Below are 14673 nucleotides of genomic sequence, written 5' to 3' on the forward strand. Positions count from 1 at the left end.
AGAGGAGCTTACAATCCATTTTCTCTGCTACAAGTAAACAAACCAATTAAACAGAAGGCCAGAAGCCCCGAAGTGACTATTTGATTTCATTAGAATGGTCCTTTGCCTTAATATGGTTACAAATTGGGGGGTAACTGGTGGAAATCCAGTGTGTAGGACACTAAGGGGGGTATTTAATTATTGCCAGTTTTTTGCCCTGGCTATCTATAGGCCTATTCAATGCTGTGGAGAAGATCCAGCATGGCCAAAAACCAGCTGGATCAGCAAAATCGCCACTGATCCAAGAGTTTACGAAAACTTAGTTGAAATAGAAAATTCTCTTCCCAAAAATTTAAGTAAAGGGCAAAAAAATAAATACGAAAATACATTTAATAGTCAAAAAAGCACTTAATTGAATACCCCCCTTAAGAATCTAAAGCCAGGTAAGTGAAAAGTGTGGCAGCGTGATGGCATGTAGTAAGACTTCAGGGGCACTGAAGCCACTTGTGGTAGTCTATACAAGTTACCATATTCTGTCTGGTCCCTAAAGTTTTCACCTTGCTTCTAGTGTTGATGCCAAGGTGAGTTTGTAGTGTTTGGACATAAACCAGCGATGATCAGGCATGATAAATCTTCCAACATGCCAATCTTATGGATAGTGGCGGATAGACGTGGATAGTGGGGGAAATGTGTGTGCGTTATACTTCTCTGACCCGGCCACCGCGTACACTGGGTCCCCCTCCTCCGGCAGTCACTCCCCGGCTCCATCATTTAGTCCCCCTCCTGCGGCACAGGCAGCGAACAATGTACGCAATTAGCGTATTGCCGCTGGGGGAGCAGGGAAACCATGTGATGCTCCCCCAGCAGCAATGCGCATAATTACGTACATTGCTGGCGCTGGGGAGTGACTGCCGGAGCAGGGGGACTGAAAGTGGTCGCCCGCGGGGATCGGTAAGTATAAAACGAAGCACCCACCACCCTGCTCCCAGTGTAGTTTCACGGCGGCACCTGCTACACAGTGCAGCGTACAGCTGCCGCCGTGAAACTAAACAAGTATCATAGTTTTCAGTTAGTACGCAGATGCTGCTTAACAAATTTCTGCTCACAGCATCCTGAGGTGGCCAAAAGAAATGTGTGAAAAGTCTATTGTTTGGGCACCTTAACACCTTCAGTGGTGGGGTTTTTTTTTTAAAAAAAAACACCACTGCCTCCCTGGGTCCGGGCAGCGCTGCTGAACTGTCAATCAGCGGCTGCCTGCACCCCCGCACCTAGTCCCTGTCCCCGGCAGCTGGCGCCAGGGACTTCAATACAAAACCCGGAGGGGAGGAGGAGGAAGCCAGAGGCGCCGCAGAGGGGAGGGAGCCGGGCAGCGCGAAGCTGCCTGAGATCAGTGATTGAACTCTGCAGCGCTGCCAGGTTGTAAACAGTGGCAATCCCGAGAATTTGCCAGACTGGGCACTGAGGCACAGCCCGGAAACTTCTCGGGATTACCACTGAAGGCGTTAACCAGGAGTTTAGACCAAGTTTTCTGGTCTAACAAGCACATTAATAATTGTGGTTGCGCCCAAAACAATTGAATGCTATCCCCCTCCCGTGCGGTGGATGAGGAAGAGGACCTTTTTACCTGGGCCCGGGTCTGTTGGAGGGGCCTGGGTCTCGCGTCCCCCTCTCCCGCTGCAGAGAACGGGGAGTGGGAGTAGAGAGCAGAGACTGCCACAGCAGCACGGCCTCTCTCCCCCACTCAGCATACGCTGCACAGTGCCAAGTGGGGAAGTGCCGGCACACAGGCCGCAATTTATTTTACCTGGTACTGGTGGCTCTTTCAGCTGCCCTGGTTGTATACAGAAAGTAAGCTTTTCCAACAACATCAAAATGTATGAAAACAGAAATGGCACGGACCCTTATGACAGCACCCATAAGTGGTGGTCCGATTAAACCCATTAGATTGTCTCTTAAGATAAGGTAGCGTGCAAAGATTGAAGATAAGTAAAAGTGCTTGAGAGTTATCGTGGAACATCGATACACACGCACACACCATTCAATTATAGTTATGTACAGTAGATGATCTTTTCATTCATCCTACTGCAGTGGTAACATCTACATGTACAGATATGTCCTCCCACATCTTTGTTACAGTTACTCTTCGCCTGTCGGTGTTATTTTCTTGCCAACGCTGCTGATTATTTTGCTGTATGACTCGAATATCTGTGTGCGGCTGAGTCTTTGAATTTGTGCACAATGTAGCAGCCTCAGCTTTGTTTGCAATACAAGTTCTGTTTTGCACCATATACAGACTCCGTCAGACACAGTATTCAAGTTTCACGCATTATATGAATCCACACAATCTACCTGTGCATCATAGTTTCACTGCGTTGTGAATAAGATGCATTTTTTGGGCAAAAAGACCCCCAACAATAGGAGAGTTAAACAGAACCTGGCTGCTCACGCACACTGGGCATCTCACACGCCATAGAGTACAGGCTGGATGAAGGAGGACACATCTGTACCATACAATGTTGCAACTAAAAATATTGAATAAAGCTTTAAAAGAACACTACGGATATTGACCAATGAGCAGTAATCATAAGCCTTGGAACTTGTGGTACATTAGGACCTCTTTACTTACAGACATACAATAGAAAATCAATGTAGGTGCTGTTGTGGCCCAATGAGTAAATTGTCACAAATTGGGAGAAGGGAAGTACTTTTCCATAAGGCGGATTAGATCCTTGAGGCCTGTAGATACCCAATATAAAAGGAAGCATAGGGGCCTGGAAGTCCCTCTAATAATGGCAGCTGCAGGAAGATCTGATACGACTTTATGACTGGTTGCATCAGATGTGACCATGTTGGGGAAAGCCCAGCCTGGTGTGACCACATCTGGCAAGTGTTTAAAGAATGTGACTCCATGCTGCAGCCTTTTCTATACTAGAGGCTTTGACATCTACCGCTGTATCCAACCGTGATGAGTTGTCAGCAAAAGTCTCCACTGGGACTAGTCCTTTTCTCACAAACAGTATGTACAGCTAGTGGCTATTTAAGAAATTGTATATATAGTATAAAACATACATTGTCTTTATACACTCACAGACACTAACAATAAAAGGCGATTCAAAATATTCCTCCTTACCTTTGAATCATAAGCAGACTGTTGTATGACTTCAGGTGCCATCCAAAAAGGTGTCCCTACAAATGTATTTCTTTTAATCTGTGTATCCGTCAGCTGGCCAGCTACACCAAAGTCAGCTAGTTTTACATCTCCCTGTTCTGAAAGCAGGACATTGGCAGCTGTAAAACACAAGACAACAATGTGAGATGAAATGCTCCCCCGCTGCAGTCAGGAGGTAAACGAATCATAAAACACGACTTGTGCCTACCTTTGATGTCCCTGTGAATTTTATTCTCAGAGTGCAGATAATCCAAACCTTTTAAGATTTCTTTCAACATGGTCGCAATTTGGAACTCATCAAAAGGCCCGACACGCAGCTGAAGGGGGGGGGGGGGGGGGAGGAAAATACATAGCATGAAGAAACACCGAGACGAAATATACTTTATAGTTTCAGTAACAAAGAGACAAGAGAAACATAATTACACTGATTTGTATTTATATTTTAAGCAGAGTTCAAAGTTAGCAGGCTCTATAAATGGATCAACTTCCTAGGCTGGCAGAGACCAGAAGCTGTATAGGCAGGAGGGCACACACACACACACACACACACACACACACTATAAAAAGGAAAGGTTTTAGGATTAAAAACAAACAAAAAAACCCTGAATATTTATCTAGTCCGACTGCTCCCTGGACCAGCTGCATGCGCTCGGAAATGGGTTAAAGTGAAAGCAAGTCTACAGGACCGGGTCACCGGCTTGCAAAGGACCAAATGGGTTAATAATCACAATTGTGGACTTTGGTGCTCTGATATTTACGTTTTTGTATTGTTTTATAGGGAAGGGATTAAATGGTTATCGCTGCCATATCTCAAATCCAGAGTGACAGCAGATCACAGGGCAGCATTCAATTGATCTTTGTTTATACCGCTAATTAGTGCCGGGTTTAGCCACATGAAACATTCCTCTAAAACTATAAAACTGTGCAACTACATTTTAAAAAGTGGTCTTTCTGTGCGGCGAATGGATGGATAGACTGTAGGCGGTTTAATCAGAAACTCATTTGGAAAACACACACACAAATGGAAACCAGAGTCTTCACATGGAAATGCATTCTCTAGCTGCGTCAGACTGCTGCGAATATCAGGAGAGCAGCTGGAGAGCCATCCTTGCTACATGACTGGACGGTTCAAGTCAACAGCCATAGAGCTTTCAGCCGCCAACCTCTGGGTTAGATAGGTAAATAAGAGACATGTGTCAGACTCAGCACTTGGCCTTTTTTAGCCTGTAGGACTGCTGTGAACATGTATAAAGAAAGCTTGTATTCAATACAGTTCAGTAAGCCTGAGCAGTCTTTGAGGCAGGAAACTGCAGCCATGCTCATTCAGGAGGATAAACGTGGCACACTTTGCAGGCGGGCACGGTGTGAAAGGGTCTCTTTATTTCATGCAGGTACGTTGGGCCCGGCCTACAAGAAACAGTGCTCGGTAAACAAACTGTAAACCCTCATTTAGTTTCCTTTCCAATCTTAAAAGGAGCAATTGGCAGGATCTTTGTGGAACAACAGGGTAAGGCTGTCTCCCAGTTTTCTTATTTCAGCCAAACAAGGCCACTTATGTTCTGCACCTCTCTGGTTTATAGGTATGGAAATCAGAAGCTGCTGAAAAGCTGCTTTGTGTACAGTGTTTCCCATTCAAATCTCAGGACTATGGTAATTTGGAAGAAATGTAGCTCTGATTCCAGTCAGCCTCAGAGAACATATGTATTTGGGTATAGACAGGCATATGCTACCGCCATATAGGTGTTATTCTGCAGCGAGCAGCCACATTCCAGCCTCCCCCGTTTCACACTATAAAAACTGATTGTTGGCACAGTCTCTTATCAATGCAACATACTTTACTGGTGTGAAAGTAATGCTTAACATCTCATTCTCCCACTTCGTCACACATGGGCGGCCGACAGACAGTTCACACTTTAATTGCTCTACGGTATTTCTTGTCACACTAGAGCCCGTCCACACAGCGAGCGATTAGTTACTATGCAAGTGTGCGGACTGATTATTTTAGCCATTTAATATGCAGACACTAACAGCTATCCCAGGGTTGCCGACTTTTTAATGCTCGGAGAAGCCCGGAGAGGAGACTTTCCTTACCCGATCGGGGGGGCGGGGCTTGACGGTGACGTCATTAAGCCCCGTCCCCACTACGGGAAATAGTAGATTGTGCCATTTTAGCTCCGCCCCCTTCTCTGAGACCTGCGGATTGCAGCATTTACATGCCGCAATTCGGTGGGTTCAGGGGGGGGGGGGGGGGACCCGATTTTCGTGAGACTCCCGGGAATTTCGGGAGGGTCGGCAACTCTGAGCTATCCATTGCTTTGGGGGTCTGAAGGGTTTGATACTATTACCTGTGTGAATGTCTTTTTTTTTCATACAGAGGAGGGCAATGGGTTTGTTTTTCCCTGTGGGGGCCAATGTATTTTTCCCTGTGGGGGGTCTGATAGTATACCTTGGTAATTTTTTAATTTTGTTTGGCGTGCCACGAGTTGAAAAATCACTGCATTAACAACTTAAACTACATAAGTGTTTATGCTTACTTCTATCCCTGCTGTGTCACCCCAGTTTGTCTGTCCCTTCACTTTAGAAAGTAAGGGCCAATGAGCAGGGCCCTCTCTTCTCGTGTGGTTTTTTAAGAATATATCTGTCGCAACTGTCTTTTATTTACCATGTACTTGTCCTAATTTGCATTTGTACTGTAAATCACTATTTTCTTGTTTTGTTCATCTATGCATTGTCAGGCGCTGTGGAACCCTTGTGGCGCCATATAAACGATAAACGTAAACCATAGACATAAGATTCACATTGCAGTGCCCAGATTATAGACTGCTGGTTAAACACATTTTTGAGGGGTTGACACATTAGGAGATAATCTGTAAGGACCATCCCAGAAAGTGGCTTCTTAGGGGCCTGCACAGTGGTTAATCTGGCACTAGGAGTACCTAATCTGCCTTCCGCCTTCTGTAGTGCTGGCTGCCACCCCCAGTGCTCTTCCAGATTTATTGGCATAAATATTTGCACACTTAGGGCTTTGATGTTTAATAAACAGTATCTAAATACAGAACATGTATTTTGAAAACCTCCACATAGAAATAGTTTGCCAATTTTAAAGGAAAAAAAAAAAAAAAAATGGAGCAGGTTTATATACAGAGTGCTCTTTCCCAAAAAATATTCAAGGTGCTTAAAAACCAGGAAAATACATTTTTACAGGATTTATAGGAAGAAATTACGACTTTAGCAAAACTTTTACATTAGAATATAGACTAATGCTATATCCTTAAAGTTTAGAAAATTCTGTGTTACTTGTGTGGGTACTGCATAAACAAATGGATTGCTATTGATGCTGTAATGTGACTAACATCAGAATCACTTTATCGGCCATGTATACTCTCGTATAGTGGGAATTGTTTGTGGATACAGTGCAGCTTCAAGCATGGTACAAGAGGGATAACAGGACATACATACATTACATCAGATGCACATACAAATGTCAATTCACATGTTATGATTTGCAAGGTTAGACAGAGCAGTTAGGTGTTTAGATTAGCAGTGACTTCAGACCCATACACACAGGGTGACTGAGCTGAAAGCCGCTCAAAAACAGCCTGTTTGAGGGGCTTTCAGCGCAAAGCCGCCCAGTGTGTATGCCCCAGCGATGAGCACTGCTGCGCGCTCCTGCATCATCGCTGGGAAAGCCGCTTAACTGCTGGTAATACCAGCAGATGAGCGGTGTTGGGGACGGCTTTGCATAGCTCTGCGGTATGCAACGCCGTCCTCCCCCTCTGTCGGTGCCGGGCAGAGGGAAAGCCGCTCAGTGTGTATGCACTCAGTGGCTTCCCCACAGCGGTGACTGACATCATCGCTGTCCATACACGCTGGGCATAGTCGCCTAGTGTGTATGGACCTTTAGAGTACATTGTTCAATAGCTGAATAGCTATCGGGAAGAAGCTTTTTGTGGTTCTTGACGACTTGGCAGGGATGGACCTGAAGAGTCTACTTGATGGGAGAATATCAAACAAGGCTAGGGTGGAGTTTGTCCGCCACAATCTTCCCAGCTCGCTCCTTGACCCTGCTTAAGTATTGTTCCCTTACAGGGGGGGGAACATAATTGCTTTTATTGCAGTGTTTTACACTGCTTTTTTTTTTGCAAAGCTCGACAATATCTTGTAAAATCTAGGATTTCGCTGTAGTGTAGGAGCCAGACTATAGTGTAATACATAATATGTATAGCCTGCCACTCAAGCCCCTGCAATACCATTTAAAAACACTCCCCACGCACAAAATCAGACATGCCCATTTAATGGTCATAAGTTTTTGACACACAACCGCCCAAATATATATTATGCTACACGTTATGTCCCAAATTCATAAGGCGTGATGCCATGCCCTAAAGTTGGAACTGTCTGGTTAACATATGTGGCAGAGAACTCTTAACAAAGTCACTTTAAAAGTGATCAGAAGTTTTGTCTGGCAGAGCCAACCTTGGGTTTACCTAGCTGAAAGTCAATCCTGAGGTCACAGCTGCAAGCCCATCTGGGGGTTACAGCAGACTCATACCAGGTGGCACTCTAAGCCCTCCTACCCAAGACTTCATCTGATTTGTAGCATGTATTTACCTGCCACTGATGCCATCTCTGGATCTCGTTCTTTAAAGTCTGTGCTCTGCATTGTGGGTATGGAGGCTCAAAGTGTACAGATTGGCGAGTCTCCCTGGCAATACCCTTATCCCGCAGCTCAACATGCATGGAGGTGCTTGCCCTGGTCTGGCAGAGTGGAGCTGGATAGAAGCCCTTGGCAGGCTAAAAGCATCTGAAAGGTGAAGGCTCAGCTGCAGCGCTGCTGCTGGATGGGGCTGTTCGTATAGATGTGGTAGGAAGCAGAAGGTTCTCTCCAATCCACTAATCAAAGGTTGATAGCATGAGACATGATGATCTGCCTCGTGCTCCCATGCATAAGTGCACCCTAATAATTTAAGCAGCTACTCTATAGGTCCCCCCTGTTATTGGGAGACAAATGTAAGTTAGAATTTATAAAGAGCACTGATGTACTCCACAACCTGATTTTCACCAATGTTTAAAGCAGATGTAGACAACATATGTACAACTGATAGTGATACAATTTGTTTATTAAAAATCTTCATTAAAATTCCATGATTTGCATCCATTCATTCCTTTCAAGATGATGTAACAAGCCTACGCGTTTCGTCTATAAAAACACTTAATCATTTTACACAAATGAGGAAATGAATCAGAAATAAGGTGCAAATTGAGCTCTTTTCAGATATCCCAAGTTAAGAAAATATGTCCCAGGGGACAAATTGAGTGCCCAATGCCTCAAGCTGGTTTGTCGCTTAAATTTCCAAAATCGGCTTAAATGGCAATGGAAGTTGAAAGCCCAAAATAGCAGTAACACATCACACTGGACTCAAATACACAGTATGCCACATCACACCGGACTCAAATACAGACTGGGTAAATACCCTGAATAATATCTATGCCTGGAGACACTCAGACCAAGACCTCATCCAGCAGGCTGCCGCTGGTGCTTATTCACCGGGCACACACATGGAGTGCGCAGGTCTCACATTACTGCCGGTGCAGGAGCTCCACCCCTGCCGAGCGCAAACACGGAGAGCGCCCGGGTCCCATTAATGCTGCCGCTGGAGCCCCTATGCTGGGTGTGCAAGAAGGGTGTATCCGGTTCTCATCCTTCCCGCCGCTGGAGACCTGTCCGGCATCGCTGCTGTACCACTGCTAGGTCTCTGTCCTGACCCTGCACAACCCCCCCCGGATTCATATCTTACCAGATTTTTGTTCCCACTAGACAGATAAATGTGTACCGTTTAAGAACACAAATACTGTGAAATGGCAAGAGAGACCAGAGTAGCACTCAAAGCGCACTATGTAAGAGACCGGAATGCTGAATGATGTTTCCTGACTATAAAAGAAACATGAATTTTTAGGAAAACATTACATTAAGATTAACTGCAGTAGTCGGAGTACAAATATCTCTTGTTCTGATTTACACACACACACACACACACACACACACACGGAAAAACAAACAAAAAAAAAAACACATTAAGAATATGGCAAAATGTTTGGTACTTACCAAATCTAAGGCAGAGCCTCCTCCTAAATACTCCATAATAATCCATAGTTTTGTGCCCTGAAAAATAGGAATAAACTCTCAGATTTCAAAATACCATATTAAACTTAGTCCATTATCAGGCCAAAGGCGGATCATTTTCCGTCTAAATTTCAACCCTATCGGAAAAAAAAAGTAACTGACCGTTCGTCAATTTAAAAACATGAAACTTTACATAGCTTAAGGTAACAATAAATTATTTTAAGTTTTAAAGGACCAAAGTCGCACTGCTTTATACAAAGGCTAACAATGGAAGCAGGTGGGACATTATCAGGAGCAGTTTCTCTATCCCAGAACTCCTGAGCTGCAGGTGTCAGGGGTTCAGGACAACATGCACACATGTATTTATCACTACAGTAGTGTATACTAATTTAAAGAGCCATTAAAAAACAAACAAAAAAAAACTGTTCCAGATAAAGGTTAACAAAAAAAGGCATGATAAATGCTATCTAAAATGTTAGTACTTAAAATGTAGAGGTGCATGGAATACAGTTTATTTTCAATTGGTATTTAATAGGATATTGTCCAGTTGAAAGCCTTTATTCGCAAAACACACCTTTAATCAATTTCTGAAGCTCACTATAACTTGGCGGGTCTATTCCGATGCACAATTCCAACACAAGGTTTTTTTTGGGAGCCAAATTCCAGTATACTTTTTTGGATTGTGGGAGTAAACTGAAGTACCAGGAAGAAACACACGCAAGCACGGGGAGAGTAACCTCCTCGCTGCTAGGACTGTGGTGGCAATTGAACCCAATCAAACCATTACATCACCCACACTGCCTTCAAATTTCCTGAGGAAGCTACTTTGTCTAGTTGGCCAAGTTACAATAAAGAATTTGTTACTGGGTGGAAAACCATCCACATCAGTTCCATGAAAGAGGCCTCAACACAGCCGCCGGTGGCCATATGAAAGCAGAGGTCTAATAACAAACATTGACCGAGAGGAATTAATTAACTGGAGGCTGCTATATGCCAATAAATTTAGATAAATTCAAGGGCAATTTAAAATAAAGTAATCCACGCACATTTAGATAATGAAATAGAATTGTGACCAAAAACTACCATGCCTTTGTTAACGCCTAAAATCTGGGAGGCTTTATTGTAGTCTCACCTCGTAGAACCATTCCTAACTGCATCCCAATACTTGGAACATGAGCGCAACACCCCATCCCATAGTATGCATTCCTAGTCTGACAGATCACCACAACACTACACCCCCCGCCCCCTTAAGCCATTACAAGCATAAAATATTAGTGTGTTAATTTGTTTTAAATGAATAAATCATACAAAATTATTCATTTTTAAATCTATCCTTGATAGCGTTCATTCGAGCAGCCGCCATCTTTAAAAACCCATGCAGTTCCTCTTCCCTGCCTGGGGTGTCGCTGTCTGCTGTAGTGCTTCTAGCACAGTGTGGTCTGTATATCAGCACTGATATGCAAACCAGAACTGTGCTAGAAACACCACAGCAGACAGTGATACCCCAGGCAGGGAAGAGAAACTGCATGGGTTTCCAAAGATGGCGGCCGCTAGAATGAACACTACTTGATATACCCAGTATATGGAAATTATACCCATTAAGTTTGGAGAGGATGTGGATATGAAATGCATCAGCTATCCAGAAAGGGTTTTGTTGTGCGTGTTTAAAAAGTGGCCCCAAATACACACAAATAAAAGAATTCACTTTCATTTAGCAGTTACCAGTTTATAGATCTAAAGGTCATAATAGAATAGAATAATCTGCCACATGCAATAATTTCATTGCCCAATTGAAACCAAAATCATGGTCTTAATACTTTGAGTGCCAATGTTGCGGTGGTAAATCCTCAAAATGTCTGCTAAAAACATCAGCATCACTCACAGCGACTGCTTTTAGAATAAATACAAACATTTTTAATGGCTATTTTGAGGTTCACAGGAATGTTGGCACTCAAAGGGTTAAAAAAAGGGTCATAATAGATGTGAAATTGTCAAGCACATTCCCTTGGCATGCAAAGGGTTAAATCTGCCCACTAGTGGGCACCTACTGAGCTTCAACAGAGTCAGATGTGAATAATGACAATCACATACCAAACATAAGCGTATTGGTCATCAACTGACAACAAAAATGGATGAAGCCAATTGGTCAAACCACCCAAATCAGGACAGATACAGTATTAGGCTGAATGTGCGGAACTCAACTTTACTTCTGCAGTTGTGACTGACCAATGATTTTTTCACAAAAAGGTACCATTTCTAGCACTCACATTCTAGCAATGCTGCTCCCTAACTTATAGTTTGTCAGCAAATAGTAAGAAAAATAAAAAAAACTTGAGACCCGAGTTCTCTATTTGGGCAACTTTTATTAATTCATATAAAAACATATCTAAGTTCTTCTCTGTGATCTAAGGGAACAATTAGTAACTGTGGTCAGTGACTACGTTGTACACCAAGTGCACCTTCACTGTGGATAGTGCTCTGATTACTTGATCCCAAAAAGAAAGCCCCAAGTATTCTGGATACAACCACCTATATATGAACTTACCAAAGTTAGGTTTGAGGGTCTATAGCAGGCATGTCCAACGTTGGCCCTCCAGATGTTATGAAACTACACATCCCAGCATGCTTTGCCACAGTTTTGCAATTAAAGAATGCATGCTGGGATGTGTAGTTTCAAAACATCTGGAGGGCCAACGTTGGACATGCCTGGTCTATAGCATGTAAAGATGTGTACACACTAAGATTTTAATTAATATGCACAATAAACGATACTGTTAACAAGCTTAGTGTGCATATCATTCAGTGTGTACCCACTATATTGTTAACAATGCTCAATTCACGCTCGCGGATCATTAACAATATGTTCTATTGGCTGAACATGCACCCAAAATCTGACAATCTAGTCAGAGACTGCATGTTCGGCGGTGGTCCCAGTGACATCACTGACATACCGTTCAGTGTTTAAGGATATCGGCAGTGACGTATATCATAGTGTGTGTGTGTACAGGGCTTAATATTAAGTAACAGGCTTACACACGTGTTCATGCACACACATGACAGTTAGATCAGTTTATACGTATACACAATAAATGCTACAGAGATAGGTCCTGGCACATAGCATGACTAAGAATCCTTGACGAAGGCCCTAGTGGCTGAAACGCGTTGGGACACCTTATTCATCCTAGAAGTCAGCAATCAAACTCCCACTATCACCACCCCCTGCCGCAGCCTCCTCCCAGCCGGGAGTACGAGCCCACAGTACTCCGTCAAGCGTTGCCAAGGGAAACGCGATCTCCCGAGAGCGGAACCCAGAAGTCACGGGAGACAGTGACTGTGGAGCCGGGTGCTGCCGCACGGCTGTGCACTAACCCGAGCTACCAACAACAGCTACAGCAAGGCGGCAGAATCTTCTAATGTCAATCCGGTAAGAGCACACAGCGGGACGCCGCTTACTGCCCTCCACGCCGGAAACACTTTATACTACACGGTACTGGACAATTACCTCCCCATTCCTTCAGACCAGTGCAGCACTTTTATTACGAGACTTTACAGAGATCCACGGGACTCTATCATCTCACATTGTTGTGGACAAATAACATTGCCAAGCGCAATCCCTCATCCCCTTGCCCTGACAGACCGCTGCGGTCACCCACATAGGTACATAGGTTCCTACTAAGGGACCTATGGAATAAAGGGACCTACATAGGTCAAACATACCTCATAATAGACCTTGTGGAGTGATACCCCGCTGGCCTATTCCTGCAATACCAGGACTCCATACATTTTCCCACCACAACATAACCATTGTTTTGATCAATAAATTCCCTTTGAATTTTATCTATTTACCATCTCTCAATCTGTATTATTTATCTACTCATTCTTATCTATATATACACACATACTGCATTATTCACACATACCTTAAGTGCAGCACAGGTGAGCGCAGTCTATCCAATGCTCTTCTCTAAACATAGCATGACTACACTGGTACAGATTATGTCACAGGAGAACAACCTGCAGGGGTACTGTAAAAACAGCAGCATGCAAGCTTTGTCTAAGGTTTATGTAATGCACAGGGGACCTTTAAACCCAATCACCAGGACCCAGCTATAGCTACTTGGACAGTGTGGGCCTCATGAAGTAAATATTACCAGATGGCTGCATTACACAACATTGCACAACCCTGAGATAAACAGTACCATTCCTTCTCTGTGATCACAAAATGCCACCTATTGTGAGAGCTCATACGCTGTATCGCAGGGTTTCTCCTGTGGTCACGGATTCATGTAGATACGTATAGTCTATACAGTACCTTCAGATAGGATCCATAGTACTTTGTCACATAGGGACTGTCACACTGGCTCAGTACTGTTATTTCTTGCTGTATATCTTCTATTTCATCCTCTGCTTCTTCCAGGTCAATTATTTTTATAGCAACTACATGCTGAGTCCGGTTATCAATCCCTTTAAAAACTTCACCAAACGACCCTTTCCCAATGCGCTCAAGTTTTGTGAACAATTCTTCTGGATCAGCCCGATGGTTCTAGGAGGAATAAAAATGTCAAGTCACCAAGATGCTCAGCATAGGACATATAGAAGGCATTATTCATTAACAACTATATATATGTAGCAAAGAACTTACAATAATTTTAAACACATAAGTGGTGAACAGTTTGTGGAAAGAACAAATGCTAATGGGGCAAACACGTGGGGCGATTTAAGCCTCATTTCTAAGCAATCTGACTAGACCGCTTAGAAATGAAGCCCGTATCTCTGTGTGTACACCCTACAGTAATAGTGATGGGCGACCACAGAGATAGAGTGCATGCACTATCCTGCTTAGAATGCCGTTTTGCCTACAAGCATAGGAAGAACCCTGCTCCGCACAGTTCACTCAGAACACATCATGGGTGCATCACATGTGTTTAGCTCAGCATGGGGCACCTGTCCCATGTATGTATGGGGCTTGAGACTGATTAATGAGGAGCTTCAGTAATAATTAAGTGGGAATCTTACTGATTAAACATGAATTCATCCTAATAATGGCAGTCGCTGCAATTATGTACAAAAAACATTTGGTAGGACCAGTACATTATAATAGAACACAGGTTCTCAAACTTGGTCCCCAGGACCCCCCACAGTGCATGTTTTGCAGGTATCCTCAAAGAATCACAAATGAAATTAGCTCTACCTGTGGATCTTTTAAAAAGGTGTCAATGAGTAATAAATGAACCTGTGGAGATACAGGGTGACCTGGGTGTGGGCTCCTGAGGAGAGAGTGTGAGACCCCTGGAATAGAAATTTGACTTTTTTTATATGATCGTTCAGGTAAAACATAATTTTGTATTCATTTCAGAACGGTGTTCTGCAACAAAACTAGCAACAGCATTCATGGGTCCCA

General features: G+C 43.6%; 1 protein-coding gene across 1 annotated transcript in view; it reads right to left on the bottom strand.

Annotated features, from left to right (window-relative positions):
* The window catches only part of STK26 (serine/threonine kinase 26), a 73857-nt gene that overhangs the window by 11917 nt on the left and 47267 nt on the right, over nt 1-14673 (bottom strand). Inside the window, exons 2-5 of the mRNA XM_083159550.1 lie at nt 13585-13815; nt 9255-9311; nt 3357-3465; nt 3110-3267 (exon numbers count right to left, since the gene is read on the bottom strand). Coding sequence (XP_083015676.1) covers nt 3110-3267; nt 3357-3465; nt 9255-9311; nt 13585-13815 — 555 coding nt within the window. The remainder of the gene's footprint in view (nt 1-3109; nt 3268-3356; nt 3466-9254; nt 9312-13584; nt 13816-14673) is intronic.

Source organism: Crinia signifera, chromosome 9 (genome assembly GCF_055691185.1).
Source record: "Crinia signifera chromosome 9, ASM5569118v1, whole genome shotgun sequence".
NCBI lineage: Eukaryota > Metazoa > Chordata > Amphibia > Anura > Myobatrachidae > Crinia > Crinia signifera.